We start from the raw sequence: 25,944 nt of genomic DNA, 5'->3' as shown, positions 1-25,944 counted from the left end.
AAGTCAATAGCAGATACTTTCTGAAGGAAGGAAGTCAACAGAGAACTCAGTTCACAGCCAGCAGTCTAGGGAATGTCTTGGCAGTAAAGTGCTTAAGTATGTGTTAGGCTCACTATGAGTTGAACTATAATTAAAATTTCTTTACCACTGAATTGCACAAAGAAGCCTTGTAAATAGAAGATACTTAATAAATATTTCTTGATGACAATCCAATGTCTTATTTATTTCAGCATATTAAAATGAAGGAAAGTCTTTAATGAAGTCACATAGGACTAGCTAGTTACAGTTTGCCCAGGAAATTTGTCCTCCTGAAATCCAAGTCCCGCTCTGGATTGAACAATAGACCAAGGACACTTTGATATTTTTGTGTCCACATATGTGTTACAGCGTGTATGTGTTCATGTGCATGTGTTTACGGAGGTCAGAGGTAATACTGGTTTTCCCCTCTATGGAGTTCGACATTATCTTCTGGAGATACACTGAACATAGCAAGACAGTAGGTCACCAAGCACCCAAGATTATAAGCATCTGCCATCACGTATGGCTTTTTATGTGGGTACAGTGGGTATAGATCAATGTCCCCATGCTCATTTGATGGGTACTTGGCTAACTAAGCTTTCTCTCCAGTCTCCACATTGAAGGTTTTGATGAAGGTTTACCTGCCTATTTAATCTAAGACATACTTCACCGCTGCTACACACATCTTTGTTTAGCTTATAGGTTGACTGAAATGCTGAGTGTTTGAGAGAACTGTTTGTTGGGTTTCCATTTGCAAGGTTAACTGTACCAGAAGACACATCTAAGACTGTTCTGCTGCCTGGGATCCAAGAATACAAATAAAATGGCTAAAGTAAGAAACTGAAATCAAAGAATATTCAAGACAAAGAAAATTAAACATCAGAAAGATGTTCTTTCTCTGCAACTGTCCCAGCAGCACAAATGCTTTCAGCCATTATAGAACTTCTAAGCTTGTCAAGAGCAATCCTAGGAAGTGTCTTAGGAAAAAAAACACAAATGTTTAAGAGTAAAAATGCAGCTTTCCCAGGTTAACTACTGCACATTTAAATGCTGATGTCTGTTTAAAAACATTTTATCATGTTACAGTGATTATTTGATCATTACAGTGATTATTAGCATTTTCCAAAGAGGGCTCCAGTAGGATTTTTCATACCATTTCTTCTCTTGAAGTTTTATAAATTTCCCATCAAAAGTGTAGATCATTTCTTGTCTCATTAAATCTAGACAGGCTTGTGACATCTTTGCATACCCCTTAGCTAGCCCAGATAAGGAGGCACACTTGCCTCATTTGCAGTAGGACTTTCAGTCCTCACCTGCTTCCCAGACAGCGAACACAGAAAATCTAAAGCCCAAGATAGAATCTATGGTGAGACTGAAAAATCCCTTGGAAAGACAGGAAGACCTAGCAAACTATTACAAAACACAAAAGGCTATTGGAGAATCTCAGAACATGAAGTCTCTGTCAAATACTGTAGGGCTTCTAAGTATATGTCAACTGTCAGCTTCATTGGGAACTCAGCATGGAAAGAATTCTCTTAAGATATCTGTAACTATAGCTTTTGTTCATGAGAAGGAAACCTAGTAAGAATCATAGAAAACCCACTAGGTTTTTAATGTCTATTTGAGAAACGTTGCCAGGTTGAAGCTGGAAGGATCAAAGGCAATACCATACGAAGAGAGGCCTCTGGGTAATGACACTACCTCAGGTAGGAAGAAAATCGGAAAGTGTGTGTCTATGTGTGGTGTGTGTGTGTGTGTGTGTGTGTGTGTGTGTGTGTGTGTGTGCGTGTGTGTGTGTGTGTGTAAGGGTCTCTGTGAAAGGTGAGAACACTTTGATTATAAACTAGGCAGTGGGCTGTCCATACTACCTTTGTGAAGATGGTCACAACTCTATCCTCTGTACTGTCCATCTACAATACTGATACTTTTCCTTCCAAGGCCAAGTCTTACCTATTTAATTTGGGGAGGTTTGTCACTCACTTCTAACTGGTAGAATGTAGTACAGTCTCTCTGTATAGCTTCTGGGGAAAGACAGACAGGCAACTCATCACCCATCTTGCTTGCACTTGAAGACTGGCACTAGGTAAGTAATTTGATTTCTGTCTTTCCAAAATGACTTGAGGAAACTCAAGGTAAGTTATGCAGTGAGATCGCATGAAGAGAACAACAGCCCACAGCTTCTCTAGCTCATGGTGGTTCATCTCCATCTACTTTTATTGAATAAAAAGCACTAACAAGACTGATCAGCTAAGCCTGTTCTGAGCTATGTAACCTATAAGATAATATAATGATTTCTATTGTAATTGTATCACATTTGGGATGGTTGCTACAGCAACAGAAACAACTCTTCTGGAGTCAAAGGGCATTTGATTTTCTTTGTTGAATAGGAGAACACATAGCTTTTGAACCATGATTACTTTTGTTTAAACCTATAAATAGAAAAAAAAAGCAATCCACCAATTACTATGAGAAACTCTAAATTTGGATCAAAATGGATATAAATGATTTTTTTAAAATCATTTAGTACCACAAACTATAGAAAGTTGCTTTGTCCTTCTGTTTCCCATTTGTTATTAGGAATAATTAGCAAATAGATTAAAATGAATGAGTTATGTATGAGAAAGATGCCTTTGTGGAATGGTGGTGCCTGGCACAAAACTGCCTGAACTAGCTCCAGAAATCACTGGTGACTATTTGTAGGGATGGCTTTTTGCATAAGAGCCAGTCCCAAGAATGCTGCTAGCAGGGGTTGAGGTGAGTAGAAGACAGGGCATTTCTCCAGAGCTGACACTTCAGTCCTATTCTTTACCATCAGTAACAAGTGGGAGCCACTGTTTTGTCTTTCTTTGATTTGAGTTTTTCTACTTAAGGGTTTGGAATTGCATCTGTGGCACTCAATCATAAAAAGAACACCATGAACACTGAATGGATAAAGGGGTTAGTTCTCTAAGACAGCATTTCTTCCTGAACATGTGCAGACATGATCAACATCAGAGAATACAAGGATATCTACTCACAGGCCTACTTACACTTTGAGAAATTTCAAGTACATATGGGTCGTATCTGAATTAACAGCTACTACCATAACCAGTTTTATAATTTCTAAAGCATATTTTAATATGATACAATAAGACTACCACAAGACAGGAAAATATCGAAATGCCATGGTAAAGGGCCCATACCTAAGTCAGACTGCATGGCATCCAAGCCCAGCTTGCCCCTCTTTTAGTCAGGCAAACATGGATGAGTCAGTGAAATGCTCCATGATATGGTTGTATATCAGAGATAACCATGTGGACCTAGGGTTAGTGCAAGGATCAAGTTAGTTAACACACATAAAACCTTCTCTCTTTTTTTTACAATAATTTTTTAAAATTTGAATTAGAAACAAGATTGTTTTACATGTCAATCCCAGTTCCCTCTCCCTCCCCTGCTCCCCTACCATCCCCCCACAAAACCTTGTCTTAACAAGGAGGATTTACACATAGGAATCTAACTGACAAAGACAATTTTTATTACTAAAAGGGAGGAAATTGTTTCAAATACTCTAAAACTTCTGGGAATTTAAAAAAGAAGGATGAATCTTTTAAATGAAGAAAATTGCCACATAAAGCCATAGAGGTGGTTACATAAGTACCTAGAGGCCCCCACACAACACAGTAAAGCTAGAATCTTTTGCAACTTGTCAAAGGGAACTAAAGATAGATGAATAATAAATACTAAGCTGTTATGGCCAGTGTCTGTAGGATAATTTAATGACAATAAATCTAGACAGCCCTACTGGGCTATGACAAGACACTGTTCTAACTATATCTAATTTGGTTGACTTTCCCTGTTTAATTAGTGAATAGTATAATTATGTGTCTGAAAGTTTGTGTGAATTTAATACCATCACTAATGCAAAGTAGAGCAAAATAACAAATCTTAGGGGTTTTTTAGGTCTTGCTTTCTTACAAAGAATACAATTAACTCCCTGGAGTAACCCTGATTTGCTTACAGAATGAATGCTGTGGCGAATAGAAGGCACTGTCTCATTGCTCCTCATCAACACCTAGAAGACCTTGTCTGATTTAGTTTAACTAAGGTCATTTTTAATAATTGCAAGCACGAGAGTCTATTGAAGATCTGCTCAGGAAAATGTATTAATGTAGCCAAAGCAGATACAGTTCTGCATGTCTCACTCTTTTTAATTTCTTGATTGCCAAAATAATCAATATGACCCTTCACCAACCAGCTATGTGTGCAGAGAAGCCTACAAAAGCAAATGGATATACTGATTTAATATGATGCTTTCTTTTGTTCTTTCAGGTTGACATATGGAAACATTTTGCTGAGATATAAGGATATACACTGATTTTTGTCTTCCTTTGTGTAATAGAATGCTTAATCTTATCCATTTTGAAGGCTATAAAATATTCTATACTCCAGAAATATTTGGGAAAAGGTCTGATATCCTATAGTATCAACAAAGACAAAAACTTTCCATTAATAAAAGCAAGTAAAAGGAATTAATTTTGACAAAAGTGTTGAGGAATGTAATTACATATTCTAAGGTTCATGGGAACCTTGGGGCTTTGTGGTAGCAAGAAGGTCTGTGAATTAACTTACAATGTTTCACTGATACTTAATTTATTTTTTAGTATTGATTAGAAAAATAATAATGAACCACATTTTTTAATTTCATGCCTAAACTCATCTTATAAGCTTACTCACTAGATTTTCTTCCTTCCTTCTGTCTTTCCTCTCCTGCTTCCTTCACTCCCTGCCTTTCCCTTTCTCTGCAATCACTACTCATTAGGTAATGATTTGTTTACTGACAACACACTACTAGGTCTTAGAAATCCCATCAGAAAGTCATAATCTCTGCAGCATTAATTTTATGTATATGTAATATAAACAAATTTTAAAAATCACTTAGGTTGTCTCCCGAATACAACAGCTGATATAAGAAGAAAGGACACAGATTAAAAGAGGCCAGAGGCAGAGACTGAAGTCTCATTGCTCTCACAGAGCAATCCCTGGAAGTTGGAAGCAGGTGTGTGTGTGTGTGTGTGTGTGTGTGTGTGTGTGTGTGTGTGTGTGGTGTGTGTGTGTGTGCATGTTGTATGCATGTGTGTGTATGTGTGTGTGTATGGATGTGTATGGATGTGTGTGTTTGGATGCACATTTGTATATGTATATATGTGTGTGTATGTATGTATTTGTGTATATGTATCTGTTATGTGTATTATGTGTATATACATGTGTGTATATGTGTTTGTGTGTGTATATTTATGTATGTAATGTGTGTGTGTGTGTGTGTGTGTGTGTGTGTGTGTGGTGTGTGTTTGTACAGATTCTTCCTTGGAACTTCAGAGGGAACATAGACCAGGGTTCTGGAAGCAGGACTATGAGATTTCTGTTTCAGGCCACCTTGTCAATAATACTTTCTTGGGGATGCCCTAGGAAAACAATATAGACAGGTGGTCTCTAAAAGCCCCTTGTGAATCATGAAAGTAGAGCTATCTGGGACAGATATAAAGTTAAAGGTTTGGAATTCCAGCTTAAGCTAGAGATAATACCTAGCAGAATAACAGCATATGGTTAAGCAATGAGGCCATGTATGCCTTGAGGGGCAGTGCACAAATAGGAGGTCCAGAACTCCAAAGAACAACAATAAGATGGACAAGTGCACACAGAGGACAATAGGGATGGATAGAGACTGGGGGAATGTGGTACCCCAGAGCCACTTGCAGAGAGTGCTCCAAGGGACAAGCAGAACAGACTGTTCTCCATAGGAGACACTATTCTGCCTGAGAGCTATAAAAGTCCAGCAAGGGTAGACAAGTCTTTCTCAGAAGAAATGTACTGAGCTAGGGGGCAACAGCAATTCTGGAAGGGTTCTTCACATGGGCATCTCTACTTAAATGTCCTTTCAGATGACTGTGTTTTCATCTAATGAAGTACCTTGATGTTTACACAGTGATGAGTGGACAAATGAAACAGCACGTTACTCTAATTACTACTGACTGTAAAGCTGCATACTGAATTACAGTCCCGCACTATAGTGCTTTACAGTAGCACATCTAGACATCTGTTTAGAACCTGTTGTTGGTAGAGTTCTCTGCATAATTTATAAAGAGGGGAATTGGAGGCAGGATAATGTTTTGAAATGTAAAACATCTGACTCATAGCAGAGATGAAGAGCAGGGAATGGCCCATGAGAGACACTGGGCAGAGACAACCCAAGCCCAATAAGACATCAGGCTTCTCAAAGCCAAACTACTTTAATGAGGGTGAGTCACAGTGCCACCCAGGGAAATGAATCAGGTGCCCACATGCCTAAGCGGCTTCATAATTACAGGTTTTCCCTCCCTTTTAAATTAAAACTAAAGCCAGGTAACGAGTAATGTCCCCATAGAACAAATTCAGCCAGATGGAAATATGCAGAGGCCTAAAAAGTAAAATGAAAATATCAAAGGGAAGTAGCTTTTCCAGTGAGGAAAAGGAGGAAGCAAGGGAGAGGGGGAGGAAAACACTGCTCTAAGTATAATGCCATGCCTGCTGGCCTGAAGACACTTTGAAATGCTTTTATTGTGTCCTCTATCACAGCTGATTCTGCCACCTTAGCCCCATGGAGTAACCACAGTAGCTTTTTCTCAACACTAAACTTTTAGAAACACGACCAGAGATTCCTATGGTTTCTCACTGAAACTAGGAGAGTGGGGACTACCTTTATCCCTTTCCTCCCCAGCTTCTGCAGCCTACAATGGTGATGATGACCAGAAGTCCTGTGAATCCTACATCTTGAACATCTTCTTCCCCAGAGCCTGATCTTAGCAGAAGTGACTCACCTCTGCCAGCCTCACTTCCTGCCTTGGGCCCTCTAAGCAAAGCAGATGCACAATTGAAGGGAATAAGGGACAAATCAGTTGCCATTAGCTGCTTAAAACCTGGGGTAGTTTCCCCAGGGCCAACTCAGGCCTAACAATATCATTGTGAGAAATCTGAAAAGCCACCTGGGTCAAGCAAGGAATTAATCTGATATTTTAGATCTATTTGCTCTGTGGTCAGGGTCTCTATGAAGTGCAGGAAGTGAAGCTCCTTTTGCCCTTAAAGTAGTGTGTGTGTGTGTGTGTGTGTGTGTGTGTGTGTGTGTGTGTGTGTGTGTGTATAGATGTATGTCACATATGAGTGTATGTAGATGGAAACCAGAAGAGAATATTGGGTGTCCTTTTCTCTCTTTATCTTACTGCCTTGAGACAGTTGGAGCTCAAGAGCTGGTGGGAAGTTTTGGGAGGGAGGCAGGGGAGACTAGGCTGATGTCCAGCAAACACCAGGGAACCTCCACCTTTTATGAAGGTGCCAGGGGACCCAAACTTAGATACTCACACTTAGCACAAGCCACTCTTACCCACTGATCAACAAGCATTCTCATCCACACCCACACCCCAGTGGCAACCCATTCATTTATATCAGTTCCAATCGCCCTGCTCTTTAGAACAACCTTCTTTCCTCTCTTGTTCACTCTTAGGGTCTTACTCAAAATAGTCCTTTCCCTGGCAGGACTCCCCAAGCCCCTTGATTAGAATACATCTTGCCACAGATCCTCCCAGAGACCCACATGTGTCCTTACATAGCACTTGGTTGGATTTGTTGCAATTGCTACTATAAAGTCTACCTTGTCTCACAGATCATCAGCTAGAGAGAGCAGATACTTTGGTCCTTACAGGATCACCTAAGCACAATAATGTGATGGCACATTAAATACTCAAGAACTGAAACCTGGAATGTAGCAGGCAATACAACATGAGATGTTCTTTCTTGTTTTTGCCACTATCTTAGTTATGTGATCTGAAGCAAGTAGTTGAACCAATGTTTGAGTACCTTTTCCTGTTAAAAATGTGGGCAATACTATCTCTGCTATGTACAAGGCTGTCATGAACCCCAGAGATGGAGAAAGACAAACACTCGATAGGTAATTACCTAGTGCATGGCTCTATGTGAGATACTGACATCAACATTCTTAAAAAAAAATCTCTGAAAGTTTACTTACTTTAAGATGTGAAACATAGAAAAATAAAGACTTAGGTTGAATTACTCTGACTCAGGAGGGTATGCCCTCTATCTCTTTCTTTTTTCTCATACTGATAGTTTTGGTAACTACCTGAATCCTTATTTAAGCCATAAAGCAAGAAATACCTAAGACAAGTGTCACCTGCCTATGAAACCACCCCAGCTAGCTTACACAGACTTAAATGTTGCTTCTCTATGTTTGTATTATACTTCATATAATAACATTAGATCTTATTTGTTTACCACAAAACTTTAGGAAGCATCAAGAATATCTTTCCATTATTACATTCCTAGTATCCTGAATGGATATTAACTACAGTGGATAGTAAAAATAAGTTATGAGTATTAGCTAAATGAACAAATACTTTATCTGACATTTCTAAAAGATTAATTAATACAATTAATTTTATTTAGTATTTCTGTTTACATTTGTTGTAGTTAATCTTCAGTGTTGATTTAAGTGCTTAAGGGTCACCTGGGGTCACAGCTCTGGATGTGTTTATGAGGGGTGTGCTCAGATAGGGCCAACTGAGGAGAGTAGAACCACCCAGAACATGGGGAGCATCATCCTATGTACTGTGGCCCCAGGCTGAATAAAGAGGAAGAGTGAGATAAGGACTAGCCTTCATCTCTCTCTGCTTCCTGACTGTGGGTATGATGTGACCAGCTGCCTTATACTCCTGTCACCAGAGCTAGAGCTGCCTGGGTACCATAGTGAGCTGCACCCTTAAACTGTTAATCAAAACTAATCCTTCCAGGCTGGAGATAGAGGCCAGTGGTTAAAAGAATTTACTGCTCCTAGGGCCAGGTGTGGTGGCTCATGATTTTAATCCCAGCATTCAAGAGGAAAAGGCAGATAGATCTCTATGAGTTCAAGACTAACTCAGTCTATATAGCAAGTTCCCAGCCATGGCTACATAGTGAACCCCTGTCCAAAAATATATAAAAAGTAAAACAAAAAGGAGCATATACTGTTCTTGCAAAGGACCTGGGTTCAGGATCTGGTGCCCTGTTCTGGGCTCCATGGGCTCTAGGAATGCATATGATGTGCACACATACATGTAGGTATACACTCATACACATGAAATATAAATAAAATTAAAAATTAAATAAGTCCTTCCTTAAATTGCTTTGTCAGGTATTTTGTCAGAACAATGAGAAAAGCAATGGATATTCATAACCAACCAATAATTAAGGCTCCAATCACAGTATTTCATTTGAGGTTGCTAAAATAGAATACCAGTCTTATTCAAAAATATAGATCCAATTTACATAAATATATTAAAAATGAATTTTAAAATCTACAAAATAATTGTTGTTGCAAAGGTAATAGATCAAATATGAGGGATAAGAAATAATTCAGGTTCCCTTTGTATTTGATTTATACTAGTTAGAAAACTAGTATTAGTTTTCTACATTGACAGTTTCCGGGAGGAAATGTATTATTAGTAAATAACAAATTACTTAGAGTACTTGACACATTTATTATAATGTTGCTCTTCCTAGAAAAGTATAACTAATAGCAAAAATAAAACACAGCTGCAAATTGATGGTCTACAACACATAGAGCAGTGATTCCCTTCAAATTTAGACAAGTACTGTTTACTCAGTACTCAGATTAGAAAAAATACAAAGCTACTGTGAAGTTGTATGATATATAATCTAAATCCTTCCTTTAAGACAACAGCTTGTCAAAATGATAATCACCAGGAATAGAGAGATTTGTTTGGTGAATAAAACTTCCTTTTGTGTTTGCCTGTGTGCTTTCCAGAAAGGAATCTGAAATCTATAATTATTAGCTTTATATAGTCAGCTTCTGATTATGTGAGTTTATAAAGGGGACCACAGATATCTGTGCTAATAGAGGAAAGGAAGAAAAACAATAGACGTGATTGATATCCAAAGGAGTGCCTAATACAAAAATGACATCCTTGGCTCTGGAATAAGAGTTATACTTTGTAGCCTATGAGCTTTCCTCATGTCCCACTAGCTGATCTAAATCAGAAGCATGGAAAACTCAACTATATACCTGAGTGAGAGTTCACTCCAATAGCTGAAAGCTGCTGGTCAGCAGATGGAACTCTTCTCAAGGCTCCAGGGCCCAATACAATATATTCTCAACCTTACACACCAATGCAATGAAGAAGACAATTTAAGGAAAGGAAATAAAATACAGCCATCCTGCCCTGTGCTTTGACCTTGTGATAAAACAGGGTTGGCTAAAGTCTGTAAAATTACTAATAAAATTAAGCCTTAAGACAAGAGTCCACTAAACAGAAAGGAAAAAAAGAAAATTAGAAATTAGCACAAGTTATCTGATATATTACTTTCTAGAGTGATCTTTACAGTTTTTGGAAACTCTGAGTTAACTATTTTATAATTGCCTATGAAAACAGAGTATCTTCCCATTGTGAAAGAAAATTCATCTATAAAATCAGATGTAACAAGGATTTACATTAAAATGGCACATCTCTGGGCATTTTATGAAGTAATGAATGAGAGCAAGAATCCAGGGCTGAGGAAGATCACTGTGGTTAAGAAGGAAGCTGATCCTACCTTGAAGTAAAGATGAGATTCATGAGCCTCCACCTTCATGACCTAAGCATCATCATGCTGGGGGTCAGGTTCCAACATAATAATTTGGAGAGACCAAAGCATTAAGTTCATAGCAGCAGGCCTCCCCAGTGCCAGTAATTTCTTCCATCTAAGATAGGCTCATAGCAGGTGGTAGAATTCAAAGAAAGCAAATATCCATTCACAAAATGCAATGTACCTAGGGATACATTGCATTTGAGACACAGTCCCTCTATGTAAGGGGCTCACAAACACAAATGCATGCATTTATATAAGATTTCCCAGAAGTACATGAAGCATATGAAAATTGCTGGAACCAGGAAAGGCTACACAAAAGAGATGGGAGCCATAGGACCTGGTTAAGTCATGGAGGTTCATGAATGGCATCTACACCCTTAAAGGAGAGCTGTAGAGAGTTCTTTTGTCTCTTCCTCCCCATAAGGACAAAGAATAATCTGTCTGAGAACCCAATAGCCACCACCAAGTCTGGTGACACCTCAATATGCATTTCCCAGCATCCAGAAGAGAAATAAATTTCAGTTGTTTAAATTACCCAGTTTACAGCTGGGTGTGTTTGCACACACATTTAATTCCAGCACTTGAGAAGCAGAGGCAGGTGGATCTCCGTGAGTTCAAGGCCAGCCTGGTCTACAGAGTGAGTTCAGGACAGCCAGAGCCATGTAGAGAGACTCTGTCTCAAAAAATAATAACAATAAATAATAATAAATTATCCAGTTTACAATGTTTCAATACAGCAGCTTTAATAGAATAAGATAGTCAAGTTATCTGACAGAATTGTAGCCAATCAGGTGGATAGATGGAGAAGCATTCCAAGTTGACAGAAGTGAAGTGCCATGAGTACTAAGAAAAAATATGCTTACAAGTTCAAGGTATATTTGGATGGAAACAAGAAACACGATATGAGTAAAGAGAAGTTAGAATTAAAAATTTAAAAGCTGCCCGGCGGTGGTGGTGCATGCCTTTAATCCCAGCACTGGGGAGGCAGAGGCAGGCAGATCTCTGTGAGTTCGAGACCAGCCTGGTCTACAAGAGCTAGTTCCAGGACAGCCTCCAAAGCCACAAAGAAACACTGTCTCGAAAAAGAAACAAACAAAAAATTAAAAGCTGAGTTGGATATGATGAGACATTTTTGGTCATGCTCATTTGAAGATTCTTTTTTTCTAAGATGGACAGATAAAATTTTATTAATTTTAATAGACATAATATCCAATCAACTCATTGAATATTGTATTAAAAGTAATTCTGTAATGATCTCACATTATTCAAATAAGTAGTAGAAACATATCCAGTGAATAATGAACCACTCACAAAGAACACTGGCTTACACATTTTATAAAATTTCCTCAGAGACACATATTTCCTGGAGTGTCATATAGATATTCATTTATACCAGCTTTTCATATTGCTTCAGCTTATAAGCCTCTGCTAAGTCAACAGTTTTCCAAAGACTTTCAAAGTGATTTATGTTTAAATTTTGGGTTCTTTTGCTTGAGACAGGGTCTGTCACAGTCACATAGGTTAGCCTGCAAGTCACAATATCTTCAAGGCTGGCCTCAAACTCAAGGCAATTCTCCTGCCTCAGGGATTAGAAGCAGGAGCCACTCAGGTTCAAAGTGACTGTTAAAACTGAAAAGCTTCTTCTGTTATGCACATTTCTGACTTCCCATGAACTATTCATGCTTATATGTTTTAAAATAGTCTTAGGCAGTGCTAAGGATGAAACCCAAGGCTTCTTACACAGGGATGAGATATAAAAAGTCCTGAAGCTGTAGGATATTATGATCTGATGTGTGCTTGAGAAAACAAAAGCTCTGCTGACATTAATGAATAACCAAGTCTTCTAGACAAGAAGCTAGAGCAGAGGCATCAATGATGCTGGGTTTTCTGCCTGGATGGTCCCTTATACAGTCTCTCATCCTTTGTCTTACATCTTAATGTTTTATTAATAAAGCATTAGCCTCACAATTTATTTCCTATTAATATAAAAACTTTTTAGGGAAAAACAGGATGACAGAAAATGTATAAGTGATACTGAGGTGGGCTTGAGAATGCCAGGTTGAAAATCCTTCCCTCTCAACCATGTAAATTCATGGAGACCAAGAGACTGGTATTGATCTGAATTGTGCCTCAGGACCAGGACAGATAGAGAGCTTCCTTTCCCAAAAGAATAGAACATGGGACATTGCATTAATTTTCTACCTCTGCACATGTTACAATGAGCTTAGTGGCGATAACAACATACATTTATCCTTACAGTTTACATGAGCCAGGAGTCTTAACTGTGTTATGATTAAAGACTAACTAGGCTGTAATCCAGTATTGGTCAAATCTGCAGTCTCATCTGAGGTTCACAGTTCCCTCTCCAGAGCTTGTGCTGTTGGAAGGATTCATTTCCTCACTATTATAGAATTGTGTGAACTATTTCTCCAAGGCTAGAAGCATGGTGAGAAAGACTGTGGTTTCCAGTCACTAGCCTCCAGGTCACATGATTAACAAATCACATAGTAGGTACAGGCTTGCCAAGGAGACCCTGCTAGTGGTGGAGTCTAAACAGTCTGTCCCTAAATGCTTATCTCCTGTTTTGCTTTGTTTTCTTTTGTTTTGTTTTGTTTTGTTTTGTTTTAACACTTCTTTAACATTTCTTCCAGCAGGTGGTGCTATTTTAAGAGTCTGTGCAGCCTTAGGAGGTAGGGTTGGCTGGCGGAAGTGGGTCATTTGGAGGCAAGCTTCACTTCTAGTTCAAACTCATTCTTTCACTTAAGTTACTTCTATCAGGTGTCCATCACAGTAATGAGAAAACATATATATATATATATATATATATATATATATATATATATATATATGTCCTTCATTCCTTCCTTTGACTAACTTAAAGTCAAGGATGGAGATATTTATTGTGTCTGCATCCCTCTCCAACTCTGTTATTAAACACACACAGTGGAGTTAATGCTAACCCATCATATTTGTCATTGACTAGCAGTACATCTCAACTTGCATATACTCCAAAGGAGGACTAAGGCTCAGAAAGCAGGAGTCAGCTGATCTTTTAGAATTCTGCCTGCCACAGATGCCAAGCATAAGAGCTAATGCTTCCAAGCTGGGGAAGCAGTGAGAAGCTGCTCTATCTGGTAGGCCAGGAAGCCACTTGGAGATTGTCAGGAACAGCTCTGCCCTAGGTCCTCCATGACATGTCACACAAAAGCAAAGCCTGTGAAAAGCAAGTGCCAGGTAAACACAGAGACCACCTTCCCAACACAGCCAAGGACAAAGGACAGAGGGGGAAACATTCTCCCACAAGGAGGATGTAGAGACAGAAGTGAACAGAGAAAATGACCTAGCAGCATGGACGTTCTTTTCAGCCAGGGATAGGAAGGGAGTTTCTCCCCAGCCAGCAGCATGAACTCAGATCCAAGGAGACACCCAAGTCCTTTTTTCTTAAACACTGCCATTACGTTTTCTCCCTTAATTTCATATTTAGAGACAATGATCACACACACACACACACACACACACACACACACACACACACACACACACATTCCACAAATATGACTGATGATGGTGAGGGGATCAGTTTAAGAGATATAAGCAGTCTCAGTCGAGAAAATCAAATCAGAGAGAAAAACTATTCATCAAACCAAAGTAGACAGGGTAATTAAAAAGAAGATATATGCCATGGTAAATTGATTCTCAAAGAAAATTCCAGCTAATGGAACAGTTATATTTTCAACTGTATTAATGCCAGGTAAAAGCAAGAGAAAATTGGGTTGATAAAAATCAGTTTGAGAAAAAGGAAGACTTTTCCCAACATAACATCCCTGGAACTGCATCCTCTAACCATTGCCACCTGGCCTCTGTTGGAATTTCTCACACTGGCTGTCCCCCAGAGCAACATACATCCAGCTGTGCTGCTCTCCCATCTTAGGACCCACCAAACTGGGGCAGGGAACAAGCAAAAAGAAATCCCAATCCTGCTTACGATCCAGTCAATCTTCTCACTCCAAGTCACATTAGAGATTTCAGATTCTGGTACCCAGCTAGACTCACTTTGCCCGGATGCTCCGTATTTGTACTGAAGGCTTAAGTCCAGGTTGTGCTTGCCACCTGAACTTACACTAATATGGTGAAGCCAAAAAGTGGATATATTTATTTAGCATTTGTGACACTGAATCAATTAAGCATGTCCATTGTCCTCATGTAATTCTTCTTCTTTTTTAATTTAGTAGTGCTATTTCAATGCAAAAGGAATTTCAAGGAAGAAGGATATGCTTATGCATCAGCAAATTCTGTTACCCCTAAATCCTTTCCCCTACCAGTCTGGAGACTTGTTCTCAGGTAGGACAAGGTGGCTTAGAAAGTCAACAACTTGAAAGGCTACCTTACAATAAGCAATTGGGGTCTGAAGATTATTGTACAGACATGTGAAAAGCTGGTCCCCAGGGAGAAAGTGACTAACCAAGTTTCTGGTGAATTTTCAAAAGGTAAGATGTATGTGAGGTAGGTTAGACAGGGAAATGGTTCTGCACTGGTTTCCTGGGATTTTCCTGCTGGGCTCTGGCTTTGCAAGGATAACAAGCAAATAGCTGGGAGGCCACAGTGAAAGAGAGGCCTGGTGTCCTGGCTCTTATAGATTCTGGGCACGGTCACATTCTGTTAAACTTGATAGTTCTACATGGTAAGGAATAGTATAACCTTAGGGATAGATTTTTCTGAACCCTTTTTATTTTCCTTAGGTATTCATGAAACCCAGAAGTTCCTATGGCTTCCTGAAGGGGTCCTTAGAAGGCCACTGAGCTAAAAGCCAGGTCGGGTGGCCTGCAACCAGCTTGACAAAAGGAGAATTTACTTTGGCAAAAGACAGGCTAGATGAATGACAGTTGTTTGTGGCAGAGACTCAGAGAGACCCCCTGACCACCAAAAGCTGAATCAGACAATGATGGGTACAAGATGCAGCCAGAAAGGTCTTGACATAAATACTGACATGCATTTGTCTACTGTAGGCCCCAGGTATAGTCAGTGAGTCAGTCATAAAGGTTGTTCTTTGCTGCCTTCAGGCCCCCCATACTAGCAATTCATTAAAAGTTTAAACAATAGTCAAATTCAAACAGTCTCCACTCTCCATAGGTATGTCTTTGCTTTCTTGGGTTAGACTACAAAGAGAATCTTGCATCTATTCCCTTAGTGGCCCGGACTCCTGCCTTGTCTCTCTCCTCTCTCCAACCTATTTTGTCAATGCAACTTCAACTCCAGGACTTTTTAAATTGCTCTGTTCCTTCACTGAAGAATCATCTTCCTCTTCATCTTAACCTTGTCATTTTCCTGTTGCCTGTTTCCTAGGCCCCTTACTCTTCACTGGAATGAATTAATCACCTTCTTGGAAACTCTCACCACACCCAGCCTTTATGATGGGACACACTAGTAAATAAGTTTACTTCCTATTGTTCCCCTAAGCCAACAGTCCTTACATTTTAATTTATTTTATTTTAAATTATATGTATATATTGTGTCTGTGTATGGGTTTAATTAAGTGCAGTTTACTCAGAAGCAAGAAGAGGGCATCAGATCCTCTGGAGGTAGAGTTATAGATGGTTGTGAGCTGGGAATGGAACTTGGGTCATTTCCTAAAATAGTGTTCTGTCTTAACTGCTGAGCCATCTTTCCAGCCACTAAACCACTACTCCAATGTCAATAGATTTCACTTGAAATTATAAGTCCCACACCATGGATGGAAATACATCACATATGTGTCCCCATTATGTTTTCATAATTTTGAACTATTGAAACACAACTCTTCCTTTCTTTGTCAAGCAATCTAGTAGCAACTATCCTGCCTTTCTGTGTGATTTGTGATTTGCCACAAAGGCACTGGGGAAGAAGTCATGTGACACCAGAGGGAAAACAAAACAAAAACAAAAACAAAAAAGACCGAAGTGAGCCACTTCATGCTTTGTTAGGAACAGACAAAAGTATATTTTACTAGTGGCATTTGACAATATAGTACTTTTCTTTTGAGTACCTAAAAACCTGATCTATTTAAAATAGTGGTGTAACCTCATGTTTTGCTAAATGGACATGATGTCAAATCACCTTACAAACATTTGTGTTTGTACACTTAGGTCAGTGATGTTCTCAGCCTTAATCAGAGAAACTGCTTCTGGTAGAGGGCAGTGGTAAATTCAGACTCTTAGAGGGTCAGGGTGATGAGAATAAATGATTGCTAGGGGTTAAACCTAGGTGGAATGTCTATCTACATCACCCTCTCCAAGGCTTGGAGAGTATCTCACGAGAGGAGGTAGAAAGAATGTAAGAGCCTGGGGGTGGGGAGGAACACAGTAGAGGGCTATCTTTTCGATGTGACAGAGCTGTCATACTGAACCCACAGCAGCAGTGGTACCCTGCCCAAGCCCTGAAGCAGAAGGACTCATCAACAGTCCACTGTGGACGGTAACTTCAGGAATGCTCATGCAGCTCCACTCTCCATGAGGAGCAGTTAATGGTTGCTGAGGGATGGAGAGTCATATGCCTCAGTGAGATCGACATTACTGTTGTCCTTCCTTAAGCAAATACCATCCATGCTCATGACTAAACAAGTGGTTTATGGAGGGAGGGAGGGAGGGAGGGAGGGAGGGAGGGAGGAGGAGGGAGGGGGAGGGAGAGAGAGAGAGAAAGAGAGAGAGAGAGAGAGAGAGAGAGAGAGAGAGATAAGGTGAGGAAAAAGTGTTTGGCAAGAATGGAAGAGTGATTAGAGAGGATAATGGGGTAATTATAATCAAAGTACTTTAGATGTGTATGTAATTGCTAAAGAATAAAAAATAAAATACTGTATTGATCATCCTCACAAACTTAACTTCCTTTCTGTCCATGCACACTAAATCTTAGTTTGGAACTTAAAGATCTTCTCAGTTGTCTTTGATTTTTCTTGTCATCTGTGGCCAAAGTCTTCCTCAGCAAGCTGTAGTAACAAGGTCTTGACTTCGGGGGTCTATTTCACATTCCTGTGAACTAATTAGAAGGAAGGGCTTTGCCTGCCTCTCGGGCAATCTCTAACCTGTGGGAGAGCGCATGCCATCCTCTCCATTCTGATTTTGCTTCTCTGGTGTTTCCTCTCTGAAGAGATCCAGCCTACGCTACTGAGTACCTAATGGCTTTTGGGTTTTGTTTTTCCTTCCATTTGGAAGGAAGCACTTTTCTACCTTACTTTAAAAAAATATTTCCCCTTTCTCCCATCAGGCAGGAGGTAGATGGTTTGAAACTACAACAGAACTGGAAGTAATTAGCTACCCAGGATGGCTGACTTGCCTGGCAGTTGCTCTTGAGAACGCACTAATTCATGAAACACTTTGTAAAGAAAGACTTACCTGGATTAGCTTTAGAGGAGAAAAGAGAATCTGTTGTGATTTGTTCTTATCTTTCTCCCCCACCCCAAAATCCACAACACACCTATCCAGCCTTCTTACTGAGAAATTCAAACTTTGGGGTCCGCCACTGTAGGCTAAGCCACTGTTTCTTGAACTTTTTAATTTTTACCCTTTGCTTTTAATGAGTATACAATGATTGCATTGTTTCTCCCACTCTGCTTCAGCCCACTGACAAACCACTGTCTGAACTATCTACTTAATACAACTCTTTTGATACCCACGTTTGGATTAAAATGTCCAAACTGAACTTTCCCCATCTCAACTACAATCAACTCCATCCTTTCAGTGGTTTAAAAAGTTCCAACATCCTTGAATCACATCTTTTGTCCTTCTCATTTTATCATACCCTGCATCCAACCACCAAAAGTATGTTATCTCCACCTTTAAAATCGATCTGAAATTCCACCACTTAAATCCCACCATGCTTCTCACTAAGATAGGGAAAAAAGTAACCCTAATATTGTGGGTGTGTGGGGAGGACACACAAGCTGGCAACCACTAAGGACTGAAACACCTAAGGAGACAGGCTCTCGGGTCCCGGAAGTGCTCCATTTGAGAATGAGATACATGTGACACATGGGGTCAGGAGCAGAGAATTCCTTGGGGGAGCAAACTTGGAAGAAATCTCCATCTCAGGGGGACTCTAGAAATCAGGGAACAGAATTTTTGACCCTCAAGGATGAGTGGGGCAAAGTAAAGGAGAAGTAGACCTGGGTTAAGTCCACCTATATCATAACTTATTGAACAAATGAAGATTATGTCAAATATTTTGAGCAGAGACTAACATATATGTAGATATATATGGTCCGTCACACCAAGTGTCTCCTCCAGGAAACCATACCAACATAACTAGAGACACTGTTTTGAGGGATACAGGCTAACACCAATGCTCACTCCCATCCATGGTCTCAAGATTGAATCATTCCTGGTTTCATGTCCATTCCCACTGAAGGATCCCCCTTTCATTCCAGCTCACTTCTTTAGTTTTGACTATAGGAGTCTCTGCCCTCTGGAAGCTTTGGCCCTAATGGCCCCATTGAGGTTTCATTGTTACTCATCTCTTTGTTCTTTCTCTTTCTTCTCCATGGAAATTCTGTATCAAATTTACACTCTCTCTTTCATTCTTATTTTCTTGCTCTTTGATCACTTCCATATACCCATAGAGAAAATCTACAACCTGTTTAAAATTCAGCTCTTTAAGTTTTCTGTACTTGTGTCCTCCAGCTGACTCCGGTTAGAGAAAAACACTGAACTGCATTGGCTAAACTTGTTTGTGGTTTGTGAGCACAACATCACTTGGGCCTTTACTTTGGTCAGAGAAGTCACTCCATGCCTGTTTTCTCCTAAGTACCTATTACACCTCTTCTCAAATGCTGTCCTTTAACTGTCTCTCTTTCCAAGTGGAGCTACTGCTTTCTGCTTAATAGAGAAAATACAAACTATCAGATTTTCTGTAGATTACTGCATGGATGCCCTTACCAGCATTTTTACCCACACCCAAAATATCCTTCCTGTTGGCAACACACTCCTGTCTGAAATTAGTCTTTCTGCTTTTTTCACAACCCCATTCCCTGTTTCTCTTTCTTCATTAGAACTGAAAAATTCCTTTGGGAAAAAATTTCCTGTAAAGACTATCAGTGGTCTATACTTGCTTTCTTTATGTCTTCACCTCTTGCTTGTTTCTTCTTCCTCCTCCTCCTCCTCTTCCTCTTCTCCTCCTCCTTCTCCTCTTCCCCCTTCACCACTACCTCCTTGCCTTCAGTTCTCTCTCTCTCTCTCTTTCTCTCTCTCTCTCTCTCTCTCAGTGTGTGTGTGTGTGTGTGTGTGTGTGTGTGTGTGTGTGTGTGTGTATGTGTGTGTGTGGTGTAGTGTATGTGTGTGTGTGATATGCACAGTTATGTATACATGTAGAGAAGAGGCAATGCTATGTGTCTTCTACTATCACTTTTCCTCCTTATTTTTTTAAGAGTCTTTCAATGAGAACATTGTTCTCCAGTTGACAAGACTGTTTGGTCAAGCTCCAGGGGATCTTCTTGCCTCTGCTTCCTGCCACAGCATTGGGATTACAGATGTTACTGACCATGCCCAGGTTTCAGGTGTGTGCTGGGGACCCACACTTGGATCGTCATGCTCATGAAGCAAGAACTTTACTGACTGGGTCATCTCCACAGCCCCTCATTCTTTTCATTTTAATGTCCTATTTCACTTGACTCCAGAGTGCAATGCCCACCAGATTTTCCCCTGGCCAAGAGTGCTGGCTCCTTCTCTGTCTCCTTTGTTGGTGCTGCCTTTTGTCTCTTCCTCCACATTGCTCAGTTTTGGTCTTCTTTACCTACACACACTCAACATCATCTCTATCATTGTTCTCAATCTGTGTGTCTCCACCCTTTGGAGGCAAAACAACCCTTTCACAGGGTTCTACAACAGATACAATGCACATCAGATATTTACATTAGGACTCATAACAGTAGCAATTATACAGCTATGAAGTAGCAATGGAAAAAACATTATGGGTGGAGATCACCACATCACGAGGAACTGTGTTAAAGGGCTGCCAGGTTAGGAAGGTTGAGACCCACTGGTCTACATGATGATAGTCACATTTACATCTTTTCCTTGGACCTTCACATCTTTCAAATATTTAATAGACAGCTAGACTTAAAATTAACTCCTGACATTCAAGTCACTAACCAGCTTCTTAGATACCAGAGAGGGCAAATCTATTCTTATAAATGTGCCACACATCTCAGCAGCATCCTTATTTCTTCTTTTTCTCACAATGCCACGTTTACTCCTCCATGACATCTTTTTGCGTGTACCTTAACAGTGTGTCCAAAGTGCTTCTGCTTCCCTCTACCTCCCCTGCTTTATCTCTGATCTCACTTTCTGTTCCCATGCTCCTTATTCAATGTCGCACAGAATTCTTAATGGATTTCATGGTCTACTCTAAGTATAATAGCCAGAGGAACCCTCATGGGACAGAAATTAGATCAGGTGACTCTTCACTCCCCCAGTAAGACAGTCTTTAAAAGAAATGGCCATTTGGGCTTTAAATGACCCAAGCCTACCTTCTTAGCAGCAGGCACCAACATTTCAAGAAATGCATTTGCATTTGGCTCATCTGCTTAAGCTAGAAATTGCTGATCCTTCTTTGAACTCATCCTTCACCTTTGTACACCAATTACCCCAGTCTCTTCTTTCTGTTTTTACATGTATCTCCAGCATTCATTTGTATCTGTGCTTCACTGATGCCAGCTCCACCCCCATCCTTACCTTAGGTCCACTTCCTGCACATTAAAACTTATCTTTCTAGTTAAATGCAATTTTCTCCACAAGATTCCCACATTTACCACCAAAACTTTCCCTTTTTTTCAGCCTTGTTTGATGATTTCTAAACTGAAGCTTTAAGCACAGGTCAGGATGCTTCTCAAAATGAATCTATTGGCTCACCTAGAGCTTTGTAGTCAGGCTTTAAAGGGGTATTAGCTTGTTAGGGGGAGGGAATATTCAATCACACTGTGAACCCTGGATTAGCATTTGCTTTAATTAAATAAAATTAGCCTTGGGTCCAGAGACTGAGTTAGCAACTAGTCGACAGAAAGTAATCATAGAGCACCAGAGGGCATCTGGAAGAGAGAGATGCATTGGAAGTAGAAGGGAGGGGTTTTGAGTGGTGCAGTGTTTTGTTTTGTTTTGTTTTGCTTGAGCTGAAGGACTGCCCCTTCTGGAGACACCAGCAAGGAGCAAAGGGTTAGGTAGTTGCTACTCAGTCTTTCTGAGCCATCAGGTTTTCACCCCAGCCTTTGAACCTCAAGTCTTATTTATAAACAGAAGTATAGAGATTTAGTTAAAGCTACCTTTAATGGCAGCAGCAGAGCCAGTGCCTGCAGGAACAGAATTCCCATCAGGTTGCGACCTAAGCAGCCAGGTTGCTTCCAGAAAAGCAGGCCAGCAACTGTGGAGTTTCAATTGCTGGCTAAAATAACAGCAGATTAAGGCATAGTCACTGTGCTGAAGATAAAACAATATTAGCTCTTGTTCTATTAAATGTCATTTTTGTCAAGATTAATGTTTTGTACAATCATTTATAAAATGAACTGTACACGTACAATTAATTAAATTATACTTCAAAGTAAAAAAAGGAGCTTCAAAAGACTCCTGCATTTAAAAAAATTTGTAGATTTTTAGGAAGAATATTAAAAGGGAAGATTAAAATTGAAAATATTAAAGAATAATAGTTCCCATAGTTTACAAAATGCATTAACCCACATATTAACACAGATAATCAAGGAAGCAACATTATCTTCCCTTTTCAAAAGAGCAAATTGAAGAACAGAAAAGTGAATTGATAGAAAATACAGAGCAAATCCAAGATAGAACACACAATACATGCCATTGGGAGTGCCTGCAGAGGCGGGCTCTTCAAATAAAATCAATCTTAAAAATTTTTAACTTTCACCTTTTAATTTAAAGCAAATCTGCATTGTCCTTCTACATTATTTCAAATACCAGTTTACTACAAAGGTTGTGTGGAGGTGAGCATCGCATTATCAAGTCACAGCAACACGGCTGGAACCCATTTCAACAGCTACAGGCTATGTTTGGGCTCAGCTGAAGGTCATACTGGAAGACATTCTGAGGTGAACAATTGCTCTGCACATTTTGGATGATGCAGTAAATGGGAGTTCTCACCATCTCCTCCTGGGAGTCAGGGCTTAAACTCTCTACCCACAACTCAGGTTTTTAATGAAAAAACAAAACCAAAAAAAAAAAAAACCAAAAAAACAAAAACAAAAAATACAAACAAGCAAAATCTCAATCTACCACAAAACATAAGTGAAAAACTTGAATCCTTAAAAACATTTTGTGCTTGAAATAAAAGAAAGCTGGTGAAGTTTTTCATTCAGGCAAGTATAGCAAGACTCTCCCATTGGAGGCCTTAAAATATGGAACTGAGCATTCAAGTAAGCGCTGGTTGGATAGTAACTATATACACCCAGAATCCTTTCCAGGGTCCACATGCCATTTCTCTTTAGAAGGCATATTCCACTTCCTCATCCTATAAAGTTTCCTGTTGTACAGAAAATGGTATATGCCCAGTTGAATGAATGTGAGGTTTGAGTAGACAAAGGTGAAATGGAAGAATATCACAGTTTTTGCTACCACTATGAACAGTTACTAATATTTATTGAGCACTAACTCAGCACCTGATAGGATATTATGCTAATCACTGCTTCATAAGCACTGCCACAATATAGGCTAAAGAAATTTAATTAGTTCCTTGTTCTTTTACCCTGTAGAGAAGAAAAGCTGTGGTGCCAAAAGCTAAGCTTGTTTCATAATTAGTAATCAATTTAGGTAGCCTCACATCCAGGACTTACAATGTGCCAGAACTGTCTACTACAGTATATAGTCTAGAAAGAAGGAAGAAGATAGTAACTAAGCAAACATGCCATCAGCACCATTTTACATACAGATAAGACCATAGAAGAAAGAAAAGAGAAGATCCAAGTGACCCAAGCGAGCCAGGTGTGGTGCTACACACCCATAATCCCAACATGTAGGGAGCTGAGGTAAAACCATGAGTGTGAGGCTAGCCTGGGCTATACAGCAAAGTCTTGTCCTCCTCCAAATATCACAAATATCACCAAAGTGAATGTAGCAACAGAGAAAAAGTGTTTGTGAGCAGGGACCCTGGCACCAGGTTTGAATGCCAGCACTGTTTGGATGGGTGAGTGTTATTTGTCTTCGTGTCTAAATTTCCTTCATTGTAGATATTACTACTCCGCTTGTATGCCCAGCAAAAGGCTATTGATGAGTTGATATAAGGAAAATGCCTAAAACACTGTCTGAGAGAGCACTAAACATTCAATTTTTATTATTATTAGCACTGTTTTACTTATTTGTCACTTCTTTCTTATCATGGTTCTCACCACATTGAGAACTTCTATCCAAGCTAGTACAATCTGAAGATTATGTGAAGAAGTGTGTCCAAGTCAAAACCTAAATGATTCTCCAAAACATCAACATTAGAAGACAGAGACTACAGGTGGAAGGAACCAGAGTGCCACCAAGCCTGATGCCCAGCAAAGAAGGTCTGGGTGAGTATGCTAAAGGTCAAATTCAAGAGCAAGTTGGGAACCAGGTGACAATTGGCTTCATTGACCATGGCAAGGATCTGAATCCTCTGGCACACTTTAAACACAGAAATGGCATGCTTTGATTTATATTTTATAAATATCTCTCTGGCTGCCATGAAATGTTGGATTATGACTTCTATAGAGAATCAGTCTTAGCACTTGGCACTTCAGAGCAAATAATTCTTTGGCTGCATATTTTTTAGAATGTTTGTGCTGGCACTTTCAATAGTAGTGTTGGTTAAAAGATTTAAACATGTACATATATATGCATAGATCTATGTGCAGTTTGAACAGATACATGATCAAAATAATGAAACACCTATACTGACTTTAGAACTCTAAAATGAATGTTAATCATATCTACCAAGCTTAAACTCTTTGGATGAAAGCAACTGAATAATGTGTTTGCTGTGACAGAATAGGAAGACACTGTTTGGGTCCTGGTCCTCATCACTCAACTTACCAGTTGCTATTAGCTCATTCTTCTCCAAAGGACAGAAACACTATGGATCTGATTGTATAGAAACAAAATGCTTTCCCTAGTGGGTGGTACTACTTCCCCACTTCCATCCCTCCTTTACAAGTTCATTTGGGTTTAGGCAGGTGACATCTATCTTAGCAAAAGTGTCCAACTCAATCTTACCGGATATGCTTGATAAGGGTTCTCCAATTTCAAAGCAGCTATCAACAGGTCCATGTTTTGATTAGCTGATAAAACTGTGGGAGAGCAGGGAATGGCAATGGAAGAAAAAAGCATTTCTAGGTCCTTGGGTGTTTTACAACCATAATAATATTAAATTACTATATTGATGTCAACCCTGGAAAGACCACTATTATAATAAATACAACAATATACCCATGCCATGATAAAAATATTAATGCCCTATATTGGTGCTCATATAATGTGAACCAGAAATAAAATTTGTATGAAGATTTTTCTTAATCACCAGAGCTCATAAAGACTTTATTAAAGCTCAAAAGTATACCTGCAAAAAGTGAACTGTTTTACCTGTGTGTTCAGCTCCCTCGTTCTTGACTTCTGTGGTTCCCACAGAAGATGTTGGTGGGCTAACTGGAGGGCTAGAAGCAAAGCTGGTACAGCCTGTGGATGTGCTGATTTCAAAGTATTCTTGATTATGATTCATTCGTTGGAAATCCAGAGAAGACACAATAGATGTCCGTTGTTTGGGCTAAAACAAACAAGATGACCACAGTATTAATACAATCATTCTTGCCTTTAACCATACCTCACTGTCTAAGTAACTTGAGGAGGAAAAGGTTTATGTCATTCATACATCCATACAACAGTTTACCAACAAAAGCAGTGAGGGCAAGAACACAAGCAGGACAGGATCCTGGAGGCAGGAGATGATGCAGAAGCCATGGAGGGTGCTGCTTACTGCCTTGCTCCCATGTTGTGCTTAGCCTCCTTTCTTATAGAACACAGAGGCACCAGCCCAGGGGTGGCCCCGTCCACAATGGGCTAGGACCTCTCTCATAGATTACTAAGAAAATGCCTACAGCTCAGTCTTATGGAGGCATTTTCCCAATCAAGGCTTCCTCCTCTCTGAGGTCTCAAGTTGGTGTCCAGTTGACATAAAACTAGCCAGCACAGTAGAGTACAAAGAGACACCAATCAATCAGTTGATGACAGTGAAAAGTTGTATAATTAAAATGTTATAACACAGTTGGTATGCTACTTTGGGTTACTTGAT

General features: G+C 39.6%; 1 protein-coding gene across 3 annotated transcripts in view; it reads right to left on the bottom strand.

The window, feature by feature from the left end:
- Anks1b (ankyrin repeat and sterile alpha motif domain containing 1B) overlaps positions 1 to 25,944 on the bottom strand; it is a 1,028,376-nt gene that overhangs the window by 557,148 nt on the left and 445,284 nt on the right. For all 3 annotated transcript variants that reach the window (XM_027392602.2, XM_027392606.2, XM_035451548.1), the window contains one exon: positions 25,239 to 25,419. In XM_027392602.2, coding sequence (XP_027248403.2) covers positions 25,239 to 25,419 — 181 coding nt within the window. The remainder of the gene's footprint in view (positions 1 to 25,238; positions 25,420 to 25,944) is intronic.

This window comes from Cricetulus griseus, assembly GCF_003668045.3.
Source record: "Cricetulus griseus strain 17A/GY chromosome 1 unlocalized genomic scaffold, alternate assembly CriGri-PICRH-1.0 chr1_0, whole genome shotgun sequence".
NCBI classification, from domain to species: domain Eukaryota; kingdom Metazoa; phylum Chordata; class Mammalia; order Rodentia; family Cricetidae; genus Cricetulus; species Cricetulus griseus.
The sequence above is the reverse complement of the archived record's forward strand: the minus strand, read 5'-3'. Positions and strand labels throughout refer to the sequence as shown.